We start from the raw sequence: 21,302 nt of genomic DNA, 5'->3' as shown, positions 1-21,302 counted from the left end.
GCATAAGGATATTGCAAAATGTCTCAGAGATCACAATGATTCAAATCTTACCTTTCTGACAGGTCTTTGACATCCTGTGAAATGAAGGAAGGAGAATGATTGTTGTGACAAAAGATTACAGTGACACTTTCAAACATCTCATAACTACTTCATTCAATGAACAGCAAGAGAGAAGTCATTGCTATTATTTAGGCAAATCAACACAAAAGCTACTTTGCAGGAGCGACAAGTGACATCAGCGGCTGAGGCCAGAGTGTTCCAGTGGGCGTCAGGTACAGAAAATAGTGGCACAGGAATTGAGGAATGGGAATGGCAGCAGGCTGAAGTAAAAGGGAGGAGGAAGATCCAACCATAAAATCCCTAGGGTGCGGAAAAAGGCTGCTCAGCCCATTGAGTCAAAACTGAAGAGTATTCCATCCAGAACAACGCTCCCTACTGCATCCTCCTAACCCTGCGTGGGGTTAATCCACCTAACCATATCATCCCCGGGCACTAAGCGGCAATTTCTCATGGCCCATCCACCTAAGCTGCATACCCTTGAACACTATGAGCAATTTAGAACATTGAACATCGAATAGTACAGCATAGTACAGTCCCTTCGGTGCACGATATTGTGTCGAACTTTTACCCTAAACCTAAGGCGTACCTAACCTCCACACCTACCTTATACGAATCATCCGTATGCTTATCTAATAGCTGCTTAAATGCCCCTAATGAGGCGGACTCTCCAACCCTCTCTGGCAATGCATTCCATTCCCTGTTCACTCTCGGAGTAAAGAACCTACCTTTGACGTCTCCCCTATATCCATCTCCACTCACTTTAAAACTATGTCCCCTCATAATAGCTACCTCCACCCCAGGAAAAAGTCTCCGGTTGTCCAGTCTATCTATACCTCTGATCATTTTGTACACCTCTATCAAGTCACCTCTCATCTTTCATTGTTCTAAAGAGAAAAGCCCAAGCTCTCTCAACCTTTCCTCAACTGGAGCATCCGAAGGAAACGCATGAAGCCACGGGGAGAATGTGCAAGTTAGACACATGATTCCTCATGCAGCAGCAACTTTGTGAGATTTGTTTGCTGAAGGCCGGGGCGGGGGAGGGGGCCTTGCTGGCGGGGCATTTATTGCCCTGGAGAAGTTGGTGGTGGCGAGCTGTTTCCCTGAACCTCTGTAGTCCATAGGGTGTCACCTACTCTACATTAGGAACAGAATTCCAGGATTTTGATCCACTAGGAAGGTACTTTTGAAAGAGCCTTGATGTGTTAGATAGTGTCAAGCTTCTTGAGTGTTATTGGAGTTGCATCCATCCAGGCCAGTGGGGAGTATTCCCGCAAAGTTCTGACTTCTCCCTCGCAGACAGTGGACAGGCTTCGGGGAGTGAGGAGGTGAGTTGCTCACCACAGAATTCCCAGCCTCTGGCCTGCTGTTGTAGCCAGTGTATTTGTAGGGCTAGTCCATTTTAGTGTCTGGCCAGTGGTAACTCTGGGATGTTAGACAGTGGTGGGCATTTAGTGATGGGAATGCCATGCAAAGTCAAGGCAATAATGAGATCATCTCCTGTTGGATATAGCCATTGCCTGGTCCTTGGGTGGTTCTTCAGGTCTTTTGTGAAATGAGATGTCCCAGGTCTTCAGAAAAATATTATAAAACAAAATAACACTGAGCCACCAAAGGAGATATTGAATTCTATGGAGAGGCAGGGTTGGTTGGGACTTTGTTCACGGGTGCCTGGGAGGTTGAAGGGTGACCTAATAGAGATTTATATAATGAGGGGCATAGTTAAGGTGAATGGCAGGTATCTTTTCCCTCTGGTGTGGGATTTCGAGACTAGGGGACATACTTTTAAGGTGAAGGGAGAAGGATATAAGAAACAATGTGAGGTCTAATGTTTTTACGCAGAGATTGGTTTGTGTGTAGAATGAACTCCCACAGGAAATGGTGGATGTGGGTACCGATACAACATTTAAAAGACATTTGGGTAAGTACATAAATAGGAAAGGTTTGGAGGGACCTGGGCCAAGTGCAGGCAGATGGGACTGGTTTAGTTTGGGATTATAGTCGGCAAGGACTGGTTGAACCAAAGGGTCAGGCTCTGTGCGATATGAGTCAGATGAGCAGAAGCTTGTTCAAAGCGGGGAGGCTTTAAGGAGGGAAGTGAGCTAGAGAAACAGAGCAGGCTTGCAAGGTTATTCCAGAGCTTAGGGGTTAGGCAACTAAATGTGCAGTCAGTAATGACGGTTGGAATTAAAAATACGGATGCTTAAGTGGCCAGAATTCGAGCAGCACAGATACCTCGGAGGCTGGTGGGATTGGAGTGGATTTGAAGATTGGCAAAAAAGGATGCGAATGACAAAGCCTGGCTGGGAAACACAGTAGTGGAGATGGGCGAGCAAGGCCCGGTGTCAGCTAATCCAAGGAGCGCTGGAAATTTGGGAGTGAGCAGGGAATAGTGCGTGATTGCGAGTGAAACCTACGAGGGAAGGAGCTACAGTGAGGGCAGGAGGGATGGTAACTGTGATCGGAAGAGATGCCCTAGCCAGCGCTGTGGCATGCAGGAGAGTTTCGCGAGGTCTAAGCAGTCCTCAGGGTTATTCTGATTGAGATGAGTGGCCACTGGGACAAGGCCCCAATCAGGAGTGGGATAGTTAGGGAACCTTTCGCTATCCTGGTGTCACTCCACTGATTTGCTGGCTTGATTTTTTGCTTCCTGCATCCCAAGTGTATGTACAAGTGTCCATTACATTTACTGCATAAAGATTTGGATTGATTATGGAGGAATTGGCTCCAATCCCATTATATTTACCTTCTTCATCCACAGTCAGTTTTATCTGCTGCTGCCAATGTTTGTTTTGGCCGCCAACTTCAAATTGCATTGTCTTTAATCTTTGGGTAGCTCAGTGGGTTAGCACTGCAGCCTCACAGCGCCAGGGACCCAGGTTCAATTCCAGCCTCGGGCGACTGTCTGTGTGGAGTTTGCACATTCTCCCCGTGTCTGAGTGATAATGGGAACTGCAGATGCTGGAGAATCCAAGATAATAAAGTGTGGAGCTGGATGAACACAGCAGGCCCAGCAGCATCAGAGGAGCAGGAATGTTGACGGTTCAGGCCTAGACCCTTCATCAGAGAGGGGGATGGGGTGAGGGAACTGGAATAAATAGGGAGAGAGGTGGAGGCAGACCGAAGATGGAGAGAAAGGAAGATAGGTGGAGAGGTGAGGTAGGGAGGGGAAAGGTCAGTCCTGGGAAGACGGACAGGTCAAGGAGGTGGGATGAGGTTAGTAGGGAGGAAATGGAGGTGCAGCTTGGGGTGGGAGGAAGGGATGGGTGAGAGGAAGAACAGGTTAGGGAGGCAGAGACAGGCTGGGCTGGTTTTGGGATGCAGTGGGTGGAGGGGAAGAGCTGGGCTGGTTGTGTGGTGCAGTGGGGGGAGGAGACGAACTGGGCTGGTTTTGGGATGCGGTGGGGGAAGGGGAGATTTTGAAGCTGGTGAAGTCCACATTGATACCATTGGGCTGCAGGGTTCCCAAGCGGAATATGAGTTGCTGTTCCTGCAACCTTTGGGTGGCATCATTGTGCCCATGATGGACATGTCATCTAAAGAATGGGAGGGGGAGTTGAGATGTTTCGCGACTGGGAGGTGCAGTTGTTTATTGCGAACCAAGCGGAGGTGTTCTGCAAAGCAGTCCCCAAGCCTCCGCTTGGTTTCCCCAATGTAGAGGAATATCCGGAGGGAGGAGGGTAACTTCTTCAGGTTAGGCATCCCAGGAAGAGGCTTCGCAGTGAGGTTAAAATGTGTCAGTGATAATGGGAAACTGCAGATGCTGGAGAATCCAAGATAATAAAGTGTGAAGCTGGATGAACATAGCAGGCCAAGCAGCATCTCAGGAGCACAAAAGCTGATGTTTCAGGCCTAGACCCTTCATCAGAGAGGGTCTACATTGGAGAATCCATTACATTGGGGAAACCAAGCGGAGGCTTGGGGACTGCTTTGCAGAACACCTCCGCTCAGTTCGCAATAAACAACTGCACCTCTCAGTCGGGAAACATTTCAACTCCCCCTCCCATTCTTTAGATGACATGTCTATCATGGGTCTCCTGCAGTGCCACAATGATGCCACCCGAAGGTTGCAGGAACAGCAACTCATATTCCGCTTGGGAACCCTGCAGCCCAATGGTATCAATGTGGACTTCACCAGCTTCAAAATCTCCCCTTCCCCCACCACATCCCAAAACCAGCCCAGTTCGTCCCCTCCCCCCACTGCATCCCAAAACCAGCCCAGCCTGTCTCTGCCTCCCTAACCTGTTCTTCCTCTCACCCATCCCTTCCTCCCACCCCAAGCTGCACCTCCATTTCCTACCTACTAACCTCATCCCACCTCCTTGACCTGTCCATCTTCCCAGGACTGACCTATCCCCTCCCTACCTCTCCTCTCCACCTATCTTCTTTTCTCTCCATCTTCGGTCGGCCTCCCCTTCTCTCCCCATTTATTCCAGAGCCCTCACCCCATCCCCCTCTCTGATGAAGGGTCTAGGCCCGAAATGTCAGCTTTTGTGCTCCTGAGATGCTGCTTGGCCTGCTGTGTTCATCCTTCATCTTCGGCTTCACACTTTATTATCTTGGACTCCCCCTGTCTTACGTGGGTTTCCTCCCACAGTCCAAAGATGTGCAGTCTAGGTGGCTTGGCCATGCTATATTGCCCCATAGTATTCAGGGATGTGTAGGTTAGGTGGGTTATAGGGGGATGGATCTGGGTGGGATGCTCTGAGGGTCAGTGTGGACTTGTTGAGCCAAAGGGCCTGTTTCCACACTGTAGGGATTCTATTCTATGATATTTTAATTTTAAAAATTCAGGGATGTGTAGGTTAGGTGGGTTATTGGGGAATGGATCTGGGTGGGATGCTCTGAGGGTCAGTGTGGACTTGTTGAGTCAAAGGGCCTGTTTCCACACTGTAGGGATTCTATTCTATGATATTTTAATTTTTAAAAAATCATGTCTTTGTTTTCTCGTATTTCTAACCGGCACCTGATCAGTATGAACATTAAGACAGATATAAAGGGAAGCTGTTCATTTTTAACATCCCACTTCACATGTGTATGAGATCATATTGTGGCTTTAAAAGTTGTGTTTTGTCCTGTCTTTGTTTAAGAGAGTGGTTGGTGTACAGGTGATGAGCAATCTATGGGAAGATAAATCTGTACCTGTGAAGCCTTGTGTTTCTGTTTCTTATACATTTGGAACAACAGAAACAGCCTGAGGCATGTGGCCAAAGCTCCCATTCACTGAACCAAGATCTTTAGTTAGTTTTCAGCAGACGTTGTTGGGGTCTTGAAGAGGTTATAGCTATTTTCTCTCTCTCCTAATTACAGCTAAAAGCTGGGAGTTCTCTGTCTGCTATGGGAGTTGCAATGTGAGACAACCTGTGTCTGAATTTGCCTTTTGCCAAGGCTGTGTTTATGGGATGTTACTACACTGGAACAGTTAATTAGTAATTGTTACCATATCAATAATTCTGTTAATTTTCCCAATAGAGCTTTTTCAATTCCTTCCTTCCTTTGTTGTATTTTAACTTTTGTGGATGGATAAAGTGTGTTTGCCTTAATTCTGGTAGTTTGACCAACTGGAATGCAACCCCTCGCATTTACCTTTAAAATAAGGATAAGTTAGAACCTGAACTGTCTTCTGAATATTTTGAGGGGGGTTTGGACCAGACCATAACAGGGTGGGGTGCAGAGGAGTGGTGACAGTGAGGTGAGGTGTGTTGTGAAGAAACAAATTGGGAGTGTTATATTTCATTCATTAACAAAAATAAATGTACTTGTTGATTCTAATTTTAATCATGGACATATATTCCTACAGCCTGAACTAATAGCGTTATCTCTCGAAAGAGAACCTGAACAAAGTTCCACGTGAATACCGAAGGGAAATGGTACAGCTTGATTGTGTCATCTAATAAAAGAATTACTGTAGATGAAAACAGGAGCCCCTGAAAAACACAAAGTAGGCCCCAAAAATCAAAAAAAAAGCCCTCCAGGAACTCTTGAGAAAAAAAATATTCCAACTCCAGATATTTCCCACGTGCCTGGATGCATGCAACTCCAACAACACTGAAGAGTGTTCCTGATTTTGGGAAGTCCAGAACTAGGGGTCACAGCCATAATGGGTAAGATGTTCAGGACTGAGAATGAGGAAGAATTTCTTCACTCAGAGAGCTGTGAAACTGCGGAATTCTCTCCCGCAGGAAGCTGCTGGGGCCAGGTCATTAGATATATTCACGAGGGAGCTGAACATAACTCTTGTGGATGAAAGGGATCAAGGAGAGGAAGCGGGAATGGGATACTGAGATTGCATGATCAGCCATGATTAAATTGAAGGGTGGTGCAGACTCAGAGGGCTGAATGACCTCCTCCTGCACCTTGTTTCTATGTTTCTATTCTGCATTTCTCTTTCCTCTTTCTGCCACACCGAGTTTTGTAGGTCCTGGTGCCCCTCCCTCTATGTGTCTCATTGTCCAAAGCTGTTTCAGTGGAATGCCTCGCGATGCCCTTCAGTTGCTGCTGTGCAGTCAGTTCTGATTCAAAGCTAAAGTGGGGACCCGTCTCCGGCCCACTCCCCACCTCCTCTTCCTGCCTGGAATAGGCAGGGGAATGGGACTGCCAAACAGCCTTACCTGGAGTAAGCAAACCGGGTCTTCCTCGCGGAGTCTTTGTTGAATGCTGGCGAGCATGGTTTCCAGGCTGGATTTCTCTGCATGCAGCTTCTTCAGGTTCTCCTGCATCTCCTGCAGGAGCTTGTGCTCCTCCTCCCGAAGCCTGCCCAGGACCGCAGCCTTCTCCTCCTGCAGGAAGGTGTGCATCGCTTCGAACTCCGAGGCGATGCGTTTCTTTATAGCCTCCATTTTGTCCTGCTTGATACAGACGGCAAGCTGAGCTCACAGTGGATAGCCTCCCCTTGACAATGCTGCCTCACTGCACCACAACATCATCAGGACAATATCCAGGCTTGGGCTGAGAGGTGGAAAGTCATATTTGCGCCACACAAATGCTATGACCATCACCAGTGAGAGACAACCTAACCACCACCCTCTTGACATTCAACAGTGTTACCATCGCTGAATCCCTCACTATTAACATCCTGGGGGCTACCATTGACCAAAACTCAACTGGACTCACTACATAAACACAGCGGCCACAAGGTTAGGTCAGAATACTGTGGCCAGTAACTCACCTCCTAACTCCTCAAAGCCTGTCCATCACCTACAAGGCACAAGCCAGGAGTGTGATGGAATACTCTTGCTATCTACAAGGCATACTGCAGAAATTCACCAAAGCCCCTGAGAAATCAGCTTCCAAACCACTTCCACCTAGGGCAGCAAGCTAGGGCACAAGGGCAGCAGATACATGGGAATACTAAGCCCTGCAAGTTCCCCTCCAAGCCACTCACCATCCTGACTTGGAAATACATTGCCGCTCCTTCACTGTCACTGGAATTCCCTCCCTAATGGCTTTGTGGGTCAACCCACAGCATGTGGACTGCAGCAGTTCAAGAAGGCAGCTCACCACCACCTTCTTGAGGTTGAGTAGATTAGGATTATTTACATTAGAAAGTCAGAGGTTGAGGGGGGACCTGATTGAGGTCTACAAAATCATGAGAGGTACAGACAAGGTGGCTAGCAAGAAGCTTTTTCCCAGAGTGGGGGGCTCAATCACTAGGGGTATTGAGTTCAAAGTGAGTGGGGAAAGTGTAAGGGAGATATGCGTGGAAAGTTCTTTACGCAGAGGGTGGTGGGTGCCTGGAACGCGTTGCTAGTGGAGGTGGTAGAGGCGGGCACTATAGCGTCATTTAAGATGTATCTAGACAGATACATGAATGGGCAGGGAGCAGAGGGATAAGGAGCAGAGACCCTTGGAAAATAGGTGACAGATTTAGACAGAGGATCTGGATCAGCTCAGGCTTGGAGGGCCGAAGGGCCTGTTCCTGCGCTGTAATTTTCTCTGTTCTTTGTTCTCAAGGGCAGCTAAGGACAGGCAATAAATGCTGGGCCCAGCCAGCGATGCCTATATCCCACAAAATGAATTTTAAAATAAAACCTGCCAAAGAAAGCTTTGCAGCCCATCGGACCGGTACTGGCCCAGTGAAAGAATAGTCCAACCCCACATTCTCTGTTCCTCGGTAAAAGTTACTTTTCTATATTTTTATCTTCGTGCCTCTCAGGAATTACTATTGGATCTGCTCCAGTGACTATTCAGCCAGCTCTTTGTGAGTAGAGTTACAATTGGAATTAGAATTAGAAGTTAGCTTTATTGTCACATGTACTCACATGAGTGCAGTGTTCAGTCTACAAGTTGCACTTAGGTAAAAGGTACTTGGGTACAGATCCTTGAGAAGCAACTAAAAATGCGCACAAATATAGTTTTGCTTGTTTGGATAGAGTCAAACTCCAATATTTGCTTGTTTTGTTGACATGCTACTGCACAGAACAAATATTTATTTTATGATTAAAGCTATAAAGCTTTTTTTACAAATAAAGCATGTTTTTGGAACTTTAAGAAAAAGCTCTCTACAAACCAATTGTTATCCTGATTTCCTCGCTGGTGTGAAACAATGTTTGTCACATGTCCCCTCAATCTCTACCGTCCAAAACAGGACAATCCAGACTCACCTCGGCCTCTCATTATAACTGAGGTACCTCAGCCCTGGAACCTAATAAATCTTTCCCAGGCCTTAGCATTTTGCCAGGATTGTGGTCCCCAGAATTGGGCACAATCTTCCAGTTGGCCATGAACTAGTGTTTTTTAAAGTTGTCCGCTCTGAGGCCAGCTATTTTTAATCTGGGTCCTCTGACTGCCGAGCTTCTTTTCATTTCCACTATCGTAACTACACTGCGATGAAACCTCATCTTAAAACTTTCTCTGCTTTTTGGCGATGGTTAATTGCACTTGTGAGGAAACTGAGTTTTTTTTAAAAGAAGGAAAGCATGACCGGTCATCATTTTCTTCACAATTACTGGAATTCCTTTTTTCCTGCGCCGCCAATAAGCTGATGGAAAGAATTGCAGGAGTTGGGAATCGTCAGGGAGTTTTCTTTGGCTTTCTCAGGAGCACGAGGTAAAGTATAAACCTGATGGTTTAGAAGTGAACACAAACTAACAATCAAATCTTGGCTTTCTGGGGAGGGGGGATCTGAGACATCACTGTTGTACTGAGTGCTGTTTTTTCTACCAGGCCCAGTTGACAGGGTTAAATGTGAATTCGCGCGGTGCTATATTGGTTGACTGATGCCCCATGAGAGCAGCTGTAGTCTCAGATCCTCTTTCCGTATCTCCACCTGTGAAGGGATTTCGCTTTAAATCCATGCGGGGTTATGCAGAAAGCAATGCATCGTATTGCTCTTGTACAGGGGTCTCTGCAGCCAAGGTGAAAAACGTGCACCTTGGACTTGCCTCAAATCACAAAGACACTATGTAATGAGAACAGGAAAGGCCGTTCAGCCCCTCAAGCCAGTTCTGCCATTCAGTGTGATCATGGCTGATCTGTGGTCTACTCCTTTGGCCCAGATCCCCTCAAAACGCTTCCTCAACAATAATTTATCTATCTCGGATTTAAAATGAACAACTGTTTGTGGGAGAGAGTTCCATACCTCCCCAACACATTGTGCGTAGAAATGTTTCCTAACATCTCTCCTGAAATGTCTGGTCCTAATTCTCAGGCCATGGCCCCTGGCTCTGGAATCCCCAACCAATGGAACTCGTTCAATTGATTCGGTGTTTACTAGATTCTTACAGTGTAGGAAGGTGTAAAGGCCAAGTTGGATATGATTTACTAAAGTGGACAGAAATTCACCAAGGATCCTCATGCAGCACCTTCCAAACCCACGGCCACTTCCATCTCGAAGGGCAAAGGCAACAGATACATGGGAACACTTGCAAATTTCTTTCCAAACTATTCGCCATGTTGACTTGGGAATATATCGGCATTCCTGCGGTGTTGTCGGGTCAGAATCCTGGGATTCTCACCCTAACGGCAGCTGTCTACTCCACATGGGCTGCAGTGGTTCAAGAAGGCAACTCACCACCACCTTCTCAAGGGCAACTAGGGACGGGCAACGAATGCTGGCCAATCCTGACACAGACGTCCAACAAATGAATGGAAGTTTTTTTTTGCTGCTGGGAGGAATAACATCTGCAAGGTTCCTTCTTGTTAAGTGATGCCTCCATTGGAAAGGGCATGAGTGTGACCATTGTTTGAGAACAGAGTGAGTTCCAGTGCGATGCCCACACAGCCCCATAGCATGTGGGCAGCGAACGTGTATTGCCCAGGCAAATGGAAAGGGGTGAAATACAATGTTCTCTATGACTGTAATTGACTATAATAGCATAAACAGCAAGCCAAGCTGAGTGATCTGATTTCAAACCCCACCAGAGCAACCATGACATTTAAATTCAATTCATTATATAAATCCCAGAATGGGGAGGGTCATGTCAGTGACTGTGATCAGCTTGGTTCTAAATCATTGCAAAAGCTCATCTGGCTTACTGATTACCTTAAAGGAAGGAAATCCACTATGATCACCTGGGTCTGGTCCCACTTATGACTGTAGCCAAGCAGTGGAGTTATGATATCTTCACGAGATTTGTAATCTTATTTTAAACGCAGGTTATTGTTCTGGGGGCGTGGGTTTGAATCCCACTATGGCGGATGGTGAAATTAGAATTCAATAGAAAGCTAGCCTGATGGTAACCTCTGTCAACTGTTGCTAAAACAACAAAACATCTGCCCCCTATAGAAAGAAATCTGCCACCCTAACCTGGTTGGGCCTACATATGACTGCAGACCTACACTAATGTGGCTGGCCCTCACTGCACATAGAGCCTAGATAACGCCAGCACAGGAACAGGCCCTTCGGCCCATGATGTTGTGCCAAACATGATGCCAAATGCTACCAATCCCTTCTGCCTGCCCTTGGTCCATATCCCTTCAGTCCTTGCATGTTCACATGTTTATCCAAAAGTTGCTTAAACACCCCTAATGCATCTGTCAGTGTCATACAGCACAGAAAGATCCTTTTGTCCAACCACTCCATGCTGAACAGGATCCCAAACTAAACTCTGCCTCCACCATCACCCCTGGCAGTGCAATTCACACTCCTAACACTCTCTGTGTAAAAAATAACTTGACCCTCACATCCCCTTTGAACTATCCCCCTCTCAACTTAAATGCCTGCCTCTATTACTGGGCACTTCAGCTCTGGGAAAAAGATTCTGACTGTCAACCCTATCTCTGCACCCTACATTGTTATAGAATTCTACATGGGAGGTGTTGACCTATTGGTAGTGTTGCTGGGTTGTTAACCCAGAGATCGAGCTAATGTTCTGGGATTCTGGGTTCGAACCTCACCATGGTGAACTTGGTTCTAGTGATGACCATGAATTCATTGTTGGAAAAACCCATCTGGTTCACTAATATCCTTTAGGGAAGGAAACTGCCATCCTTACCTGGTCTGGCCTACATGTGACTCCAGACCCATAGCAATGTGGTTGACTCTTAACTGCCCTCTGGGCAATTAGGGATGGGCAATAAATGTTATCTGGTCAGTGATGCCCTTGGCCCATGAATAGTTTAAAAAGTCCCCCCTCAACCTCTGCCACTCCAGAGAAAACAAACTGAGTTTTTCTAGCCTCCCCTTGCAGATCACAGAGGATGTTCCCACAGGCAGGTGAAGTTAGGACAAGCGGGCATAGCCTCAAGATTAGAGGGAGCAGATTTAGCACTGGATTGAGAAGGGACTTCTCCACCCAGAGGGCTGTTAATCTATGGAATTCCTTGTCCAGTGAAGTAGTTGATGCTACTTCAGTAAACGTTTTTAAAGTTAAGGTAGATTTTTTTTGAACAATGAAGGAATTAAGGGATACGGTGAGAACGTGGGTAGGTGGATCTGAGTCCACAAAAAGATCAGCCATGATCTAATTGAATGGCAGAGCAGGATCGAAGGGCTGAACGGCCTACTCCCGCTCCTATTTCTTATGTTTGCTCTTATGCCCTCTATGGTGTGAGTTGTTAGGGCTGGGCAATATAATACCAGCTCAGCCAGTGACGCCCATGTCTCACGAGCAAATAGTGATTAAAATAGATCTAAAGCCATGTGACTGACTCTAAACTTCCCTCTGAAATGGCCCAGGCAAAAATACAATGTTCCCAGAAAGAGGGTCGTTATGAGATTCTTAAAGGTAATCGTGGATTGGAAATACATACTGACTTTGCCAGCGATGCCCGCAAACTTCAGACTTCAGTTTTGTTGCCACACATACTCAAGTATAGCAGTACAGTGAAAACTGCATAATGCTACCAACACACTGCGCAGTCTTAGCTGAAAAGGTACAAAACGAAGCTATAAAGTATTAAAAGAAGCAAAGTTCGAAAAGTCAAGCATCACCTTCATAGAATAAGTAGAAAAATAAAGACAAAGCAAGCGTGAATCAGTTAAAAATAAGAATTGGATAGGAATATATGGATTGCTCGATGATGAGAGAGTATGACATGTTTCATTCATTTTGGAATGTCCGAGGAGTTGTGTGGGAAAGTGATAGCGGAATTGTTCCCATTCAGAAGGAAGCCATTCAGCCCTCAAATCTCCTGTGGCTCATTGGCAAATTGGGCAGAAAAAAATTCTGCCAAGGACTAATGGGTTGTGAGGCGCAGGGGTTATCTGATGGCAAGGTCGGGAGATGCTCCAGAGCCCAAAGGGATCCAGCCAGTCAGATACAAAACAGTTTATCAGCTCCCAAATGGATGTGTAGTCCTCAACCATTTATTTTTCTTTGTTTGCTGCCCTTGGAAGAGCTGCAAGTCGCAGGAAGGAAAATCAGCAAGGCAGCACAAGAGATGGGCTGAGATTGCTATACTTCTAAAAGCTGAATACTGACGGAAATCTGAACGTAAAACAGAAAGTGTGGGGGAAACCCAGCAGCAGCTGTGCAGAGAGAGACCGGGAAACAGAGTCAATGTTTCTCAAGTCTGCTATACATCATACTCAGATTGGTTTCAGTGAAGAGTCATCTCAGACCGGACGTGTTAACTCTGTTTCTCTCTCCATGGAAGCTGCGGCTCTCCAACACCTTTTGCTTTTATGGTGGCATTCAACTGTTGTTTTCACATCTTGAAATTGCACACTGGTGAAGAGGGTTGAGGCAAGATTCACAGGCTGGTATGTGTACCTTCTCCTTCACAACAGTGAACCAGGTTGGTTCATCCAGGAGGCTTGGGGCTTTCCTTCATTACATTGAGGGGATGCTCACTCACATCATTACAGTCAAGTCTCCCGCTGGGTGACAAACTAAAATTTAGAGTCGCCCTCTAAGTTTCTTGCACTGGGACTGTGCGGAAAAGAATCACACAGCTATGCAACATTGAAACAGACCCTTCGGTCCAACCAGTCCATGGCAACAAGAATCCCAGGCTAAATTTGCCCCACCTGCCTTCGCTTGGCCCAGTGCCCTCCAAACTTTTCCTATTCATGTACTTGTCCAAATATCTCTTAAATGTTGTAACTGTACCCTCATCTGTCACTTCCTCAGGAAGCTCATTCCATACTCAAACCATACTCTGTGGTAGAAAGTTGCCCCTCTCGTCTTTTATACATTTCTCCTTTCACCCCCAAAATATGCCCCCCAGTCTTGAAATACCCCACCCTAGGGAAAATACACCTACCATCTTATGTATACCTCTCATGATTTTATAAACCTCTGTAAGGTCATCCTTCAATTTCTGGAGCTTCAATGAAAAATGTCCCAAACTCTCCTCATGACTCAAACCCTCCATTCCTGGCAACATCCTGGTAAATCGTTCCCGACCCCTCTCCAGCTTAATAATATCCTTCCTATAACAGGGCAACCAGAACTAGGCACAGTAACCAAAAAGTGGCCTCACTAACATCCTGTACAATCTCAACATGACGTCCCAAGCTCTATACTTAAAAGGCCTGAACAATGTAGACAGGTGTGCGAAACATCTTCTTAACCACCCAGTCTACAAGTGACACAAACTTCAAAGAATTATGTGCCCGAACCCCTCTCTGCCCAACAACAGCTCACAGGGGACCATTACTATTAACCATACAAATCCTGCCCTTGTTTGCTTTACCAAAATGCAAGACCTCACACTTTTCCAAATTAAACTCCACCTGCCACTTGTCAGCCCATTGACCCAATGTAGCCCTTTGTAATCTTAGGTTAGCTCCCTCACCATCGAAGAGGTTTGACTTAGGAGCCTGAGTGTTATGCCAAGTTAACTTGCAGGTTGAGTCCATTAAAAAAAGGAGAGCAAATGTAATGTTGTCACTTATCTGTCAAGAGGGTTGGAGTATAAAAGCAGTGATGTGCTTCTGAGACTTTATAAAGCTCTAGTTAGGCCCCATTTAGAATACTGTGTCCAATTTTGGGCCCCACACCTCAGGAAGGACATACTAGCCCTGGAGCGTGTCCAGTGGAGATTTACACGGATGATCCCTGGAATCGTAGGTTTAACATACGATGAATGGCTGAGGATCCTGGGATTGTATTCATTGGAGTTTAGAAGGTCGAGGGGAGATCTAATAGAAACTTACAAGATAATGCATGGCTTAGAAAGGATGGGCGCTGGGAAGTTGTTTCTATTAAGCGGCGAGACTGGGACCCATGGGCACAGCCTTAGAATTAGAGAGGGTCAATTTAGAATGGAAATGAGGAGACATTTCTTCAGCCAGAGAGTGGTGGGCCTGTGGAATTCATTGTCACGGAGCGCAGTGGAGGCCGGGACGTTAAATGTCTTCAAGGCAGAGATTGATAAATTCTTGATCTCACAAGGAATTAAGGGCTACGGGGAGAGTGCAGGGAATTGGAGTTGAAATGCCCATCAGCGATGATTAAATGGCGGAGTGGACTTGATGGGCCGAATGGCCTTACTTTCACTCCGATGTTTTATGGTCTTAAAGGTTTGCTCCATTGACACTGAACTGTCATTTGCCTTCAGATAGTTCATAGATTCACTGCTTGGGGAATTGGAAAACGTTGATCTGGTGTGTTGGGAGGGGGAGAGCACTGAGCGATGTAGATTCACTCCGTGGCTCACTCATGCTGTACTCAATAACTTCACCAACAATGGATCCTGCAGTGGTTTTAGCCACCTCTCATATCCCCATTCTATAAAGTGCATTGCGATAACAAATTCAACCATGTCAATGGGCCCAGAACCAGGCTCCAGGGCTGAGAGATTTTAGACACTGGGTTGGGTCGGAGAAACTGGGACTGGTGCTTCAAGGGGAAATTGGACAGAGCCCTCCAGGCTTACGATAGAGTTTGATAAGATAGACAAAGGACTATTGTTCCTCATGGCTGAACACACAAGGACTTGGGAATACAGGAGATTAGGCTTTGGGCAAAAGAATCACCTCACCAGTTCACCAAAACTGATGATTTCAAAGAGAAATTGGCTGGGCATTGTCAGGGATAGAGTGGGATTTGAAATTGACTGGATTCCGAGTCAGAGGGCCAGCATGATCTTGATGGGTTGGATGGCCACCGTCTGTAGCATGATAACATCATGACTCCACGGCCCCTGTCTCCACCAGCCACGATGAGCAGTGACCCTGTGAAAGGGTGACGCACAAATGCTCATTTTGGTGGCTCAGTGAGATCAGTTCTCATTTCCATTCGCGACTGCGCTGATTGGTCCACCAACGAAAACTGGAGTATTTACCTTGAGTTCCAGGACTGCCTTTTCCTGACTGGCTTCGATCCTACTGATGGCTTCCACCCGCTTCTCCAGTTCCCCTGAAGATTCCGTCAGCTTTTCCTACAAAAAGAAACATTGGACAAAAGTGTAGGCCAGGTCTCCTGGTTCATGATTTAGCTTTCATAATGATGTGGAGTAAGATCACATCAGTCTGTTTCGGAGTCAGACTGATAGCTCTGCATTTCCCCCAGTCTACCACAGGTATTGGTGGTTAGAGGTTTTCCTGTACAGCTGTGAAAGTTGTTATTATTTGCCTCATTCAATGTTGTTGGTTGATCTTCTGGAACCCATCCACCGAAAATCTCCCACACACCCAACGCCCATTGCTGGGATAATGGCAGCTGGATCTACACTCAAGGTCTCCCAGTACCAACCAGAGCAAAGCAGCGAACTGGTCTGTCACCCTACTCACCTCCCTCTGTCATTAAGGGTGTACAAGGCACGCTCTAGGCAATGGACCAGAGGTATTATCGCTGGGCTGTCGATTCAGCTAACATCCTGGGGACCTGGATTCGAATCCAGCCTCGGCACAGGCTCGAATTCGCTGAAAAATGTGGAGTTTAGAGTTGAATGATGACCATGAAACCCTTGCATATTGTCAGGGAAATCCCATTCGGTTCACTAATGGGAATCGAATCTGCCATATTCGATTGAGTGTGGCATCAAGAGTACAAGAGGGTGGCACTGTGGCTCGGTGGTTAGCACTGCTGCCTCACTGTGCCAGGGACTGCAGTTCAACTCCACCCTCGGGTGACTGTCTGTGTGGAGTTTGCACATTCTCCCCGTGTCTCTGTGGATTCCCTCCTGGGTGCTCCGGTTTCCTCCCACAATCCAAAGATGTGGCTTGGCCATGCTAAATTGCCCCGTAGTGTCCAGGGATGTGTAGGCTAGCCATGGGGAATGCAGGTTTACAGGGATAGGGTGGGTCTGGGTGTGATGCTCTTTGGAATATCATTGCAGACTGGATGGGCCAAATGGCCTGCTTTCACACCATACAGATTCTATTCTGTGATCCTTACCTGGTCTGGCGTCTATGTGAGTTTAGACCCACCGCAATGTGATTGATAATTAACTGCCCTCTGGGCAATTAGGGATGGGCAATAAACGCTGGCCGAGTCAAAGACACCCTCATCCCATGAATGAATTTGAAAATAAAAGCTCATCCAGGCTCACCTGGCAGTGCCTTCCAAGCCCTTCCCATCCATGAGGGCATTGTATCACCGCCTTCTACAGGGCAATTAGGGAAAGGCTATGAACCTAGCAGCACCTCTATTCTCACCATAAATTGAACAAGAACATTTTGGCTTTAGGAGCAGGCACTATCCTGCATTGTGAGCTCTCCCAGCTGTGACATTGTGACAAACACAAATGAGGATGTCATCTGATGCCAGGATTCTGAGTGGGGCTACTGGGCAGACCTTTCCCATAGGCCCGGAATTTAGCCAAGAATTCTCTTCCCGGTAAACCACGTGGAACTTCATGCCATAACTCAACCTAACCTGCACATCCCTGGACATTGCGGAGCAATTTATTGTGGCTAATCCATGTAACCAGCACATCGTTGGACTGCGGGACTGGTTCAGCTTAGGAAACCAGGAAACAAATTGGGATGAAGGACCTGTTGCCATGCTGCTGACTTGATCAGCTCAGGAGTATGGGACTGGACTGCGCCATGCCGAGATCCCCTTGGATTTGTGAATCCATGCAGGAACTGTGGGGCATTATGTGTAAGTGAACTTTGCTTCATGGAGTGTTGGTCAAAAGGACAGCTTCAATGTGAAGAGAACCCGACACTGTTCCTGAACCATTGAGATCCTGTGCAGTTAGGCCATGCGGGCTGACCCTGTCACGGTTTCTAACCAGTAGCATAAAAGATACAGGACTACATAATGATGATAGTTGAGTCATCCCTCTCTGAAACCTGGGATACACTAATTGGCTTAGCAATAAAACAAAGTGGGAACTAGAGTGCAGCGACATCATAGAATACCTACAGAAGGAGGCCATTTGGCCCAGTGAGTCCACACTGACACTCCAGAGAGGGTCCAGCCCATCCCTGTAACCCTACCTTTCCCATGGCCAATCCACCTAAACTGTACATCTTTACACTGTGGCAGGAAACCAAAGCAGGCACAGGGAGAAGGTGCAAACTCCACATTGACATCCAAGGCTGGGATTGAGCCCAGGTCCCTAGTGCTGCAAGGCAGCAGTGTTAATCACTGAGCCACTATGTTACCCTCCGGGACTGTTGGGCGAAAGCTCATCTGGTTCACTAATGTCCTTTAAGGAGGGAGACTGTCATTCTTACCTGATCTGACCTTCATGTTCCAGGCCCACAGGAACATGGTTGACTCTTAACTCACGCCCCCCCGCCCCAACCCCCAATTAAGAACTGAGCCAATAAATGCAGACCCGGTAAGTGAATTGCGTGAATGACTCCTAACAGAGAAATGTAAAGTCCTTACTTGGCAGTACTGCATAGTCTCGAGAATAGGCACGATTCGATGCCCCTTATGCTCCTTGGAGACTCCGCACACCACACAGATGGCCTGCTGATCGTCCTGGCAGTACAGCTTGAGCTTCTCTTCGTGGAGGGGGCAGAGCGCAGGACCCGAATCGGCCGAGGGATTCGGGGCGGCATCGAGCCGGAGTTGCCGGACCCTCTCCACAATGTTAGCCAGCAGCCGGTTGCTCTTGAGCCGCAGCTGGGGGAAGGTCTCCTGGCACTGGGGGCAACTGAAGCCCGACTCCAGCTCGCCCCAGGCGTCGGCGATGCACGCCCGGCAGAAGTTGTGCTCGCACTCCAGCCTCACCGGGTCCTGGTACAGGTTCAGGCAGATTGGGCAGGTCACCTCGCTGGTCAGGCCCTCCGCCAATACCCACGACGACATGATCACCCAGGCCACGCTCTGCCCACTTTGCACCTGGCTTCCACGGAGACGTGGGAAATCTGCGACTCTTTTCAGTTTCCAGTTGGGAACTCGTTGGCCTTTTGGATGCAATATTGAGTTCAATCATTTTAGGGCCTGAGCAACTTCTGCCATGCCCTTATCCTAAACTCCATACACCAGGCCTTGTCATCACAATTAGCTTCTGCCGCACACAACCCATTGTCAGTTACTAACGGCCCCCATTTGCAGCTAAGCCAATCCCCCAGACTGAACTTCACCCTCTCCCTTGGCTGCTTGCCTGTTTTTCTCTCTCCTCTTGGGGTCTATCTCTGCCTTTTGTTCACTCCTCCTCCCACCTCATCTTCTGCATAAATGCCAAGCCTTTCCGAGCTGCCTGAAGACCCGAAACATTAACTGTGCTTTCTCTCTCTACAGACGCTGCCAAGCCTGCTCGAGTTTTTGGTTGTCTCTCGTCAAGCACTTCACGCCCTCAGGCCAACAGGGAAACCAGGATTAGGCCATTTGGCTGCTCCACTACTCAATGTGACCACCTCCGACTATATACCCTGTTCCTGCTTTCTTGCATATTCTCTAAACCCTTTAAGCTTTCTAACCCGTACTTGAAATAGTACAATGTTTTGCTCTTAGCTGCTGTCTGCAGTAGGGATTCCACAGGCTGCCCATTCCCTGGGTGGGGACATTTCTCCTCATCTCAGTCCTACATGGTTTGCCCCATATACTTAGACAGTGGCCGCTCGATCTGGACTCCCCCACCTTTAGGAACACCCTTTCTGCACCTCCTATTCACTTTTTGATGGGCCCTTTCTGTTTTCACTCTCCTCTTATGCTTTGCCCACTCCTAGTTTCCTCCTCCCACTTTCTCTCCCTTCTTCTTTACAGTATTAAAGTGAGCACGTTAACCAGCTGATGCAAATATACACTTAGTGCTTCACCCCCATCCAGTTAAAACTTCGATTGAAGTCGTGGAAGTCCAAAACTAGAGGGACATAGGTTTAAGGTGAGACGGAGAAAGATTTAAAAGGAGCCTGAGGGGCAAACCTTTTATGCAGAGGGTGGTGCGTGTATGGACTGAGTTGCCAGAGGATGTGGTGGAGGCTGGTACAATTACAACATTTAACAGGTATCTGGATGGGTACATGATTTGGAAGGGTTTATAGGCCAAATGCTGGCAAATGGGGCTAGCTTAATTTAGGGTATCTGGCCAGCATTGGACAAGTTGGACCCGAAGGGGCTCTTTCTGTGCTGCACACCTCTACTTTGATTTCCATGGACCAAGTACTGGAAAATGTGATAAGCATAGTCGAGTGCTTTGTTTTTGATTGGTGGGCCAACGGGCCTTTTACTGTGCACCTCCATGACCATGACATATCTATAAAGAAATGATACACCAACCCACCTGGGGAGAGAGCCGCTAGTCTGAGAGAATGAAAACTACATCCCATATATCTCATATCATAGTCCTTTTTGGACACGAGGCTGAGCCCTTTAAAATGAGCCGATGTCCGAGAACACACTGGCCTGTTTAGAACTGTTCCAATACTCCCCTTTTCTCATCTCTTTCTCTTTCTTTCCACCCTGTCTGTTTCAGTTGTCACCTTCTCTGAAATGTCCTCAGAGATGCTGTGAGAGAGCCAATCCCTTTAAGGGCAGCTGGGAACATGTAACAAATGTCTCTCTTGTTACCAGTGGCCAGATAGAGCAAAACGAAACACCCCACACTCTCTCACAGCCCCCGCAGTTTATTATCCTTCAAATATTTATCCAAGTTTTGTTTAAAGTTATTTGCATCTGCCACCTACTGAGCTATTAGGAGAGGCAGGGACTATTTTCCCTGGAGCATTGGAGGCTGAGGGGCGACCTGAAAGAGGTTTATGAAATCATGAGGGGTAATCAAGTTCTTTTCCCCAGGGTGGGGGCGGGGGGGGGGGTCCAAAACAAGAGGCAAACGAACAAAAGTGGAAAATGCTGGAAAAGCTCAGCAGGTCTGGCAGCATCTGTGAAGGAAAAACAAAGTCACAGTTAACATTTCGGTGAGCCTTCCTCAGAAAAGACACTGATGTGCTTTTCCGGCATCTTCTGTTTTTCTTCCTGATTTACAGCATCTGCAGTTTTTTAAACTACAGGGCATAAGTTTAAGGAGAGAGGGGAAAGATTGAAAAGGGACCTAAGGGACAACTTTTTCGCACAGAGGGCAGTGCGTGTATGGAATGAGCTGCCAGAGGAAGTGGTACAGTGACAATATTTAAAAGGCATTTGGACAGGTACATGAATGGGAAAGCTTCAGAGAGATATGGGCCAAGCGCTGGCGAATGGAACCAGGCCAGGTTGTGAAACTTGGTTGATACGGACATGTTGGGCTGAAGGGTCTGTTTCTGTGCTGTGTGACTCTATATTTGTATCCACCACAACCTGTGACCAGAATTAATGCCATTTCCAAGCTAGTTTGCCATTCCTTAAGTTATGTGACCAGCTGACTACAGAATTGAGACAATAAGCTCATCTAGTCAATATTAAGTCAACAATTCAAAGGCTAACCAACTGTTCCACTAGAACCAGCCCAGCTCTTCCCCTCCACCCACTGCATCCCAAAACCAGTCCAACCTGTCTCTGCCTCCCTAACCGGTT

General features: G+C 47.1%; 1 protein-coding gene across 1 annotated transcript in view; it reads right to left on the bottom strand.

Moving 5' to 3' along the window:
• Positions 1-18,656, bottom strand: part of LOC125446299 (zinc-binding protein A33-like) — a 33,444-nt gene extending 14,788 nt beyond the window's left edge. Inside the window, exons 1-4 of the mRNA XM_048519776.2 lie at positions 18,231-18,656; positions 15,730-15,825; positions 6,669-6,905; positions 52-74 (exon numbers count right to left, since the gene is read on the bottom strand). Of these exons, the coding sequence (XP_048375733.2) occupies positions 52-74; positions 6,669-6,905; positions 15,730-15,825; positions 18,231-18,656 (782 nt within the window). The remainder of the gene's footprint in view (positions 1-51; positions 75-6,668; positions 6,906-15,729; positions 15,826-18,230) is intronic.
• Between the last annotated feature and the right edge of the window lie 2,646 nt (positions 18,657-21,302).

The sequence above is a fragment of the Stegostoma tigrinum genome, chromosome 34 (genome assembly GCF_030684315.1).
Source record: "Stegostoma tigrinum isolate sSteTig4 chromosome 34, sSteTig4.hap1, whole genome shotgun sequence".
NCBI lineage: Eukaryota > Metazoa > Chordata > Chondrichthyes > Orectolobiformes > Stegostomatidae > Stegostoma > Stegostoma tigrinum.
Note: the sequence above shows the minus strand (reverse complement) of the source record. Positions and strands in the feature narration are given on the sequence as shown.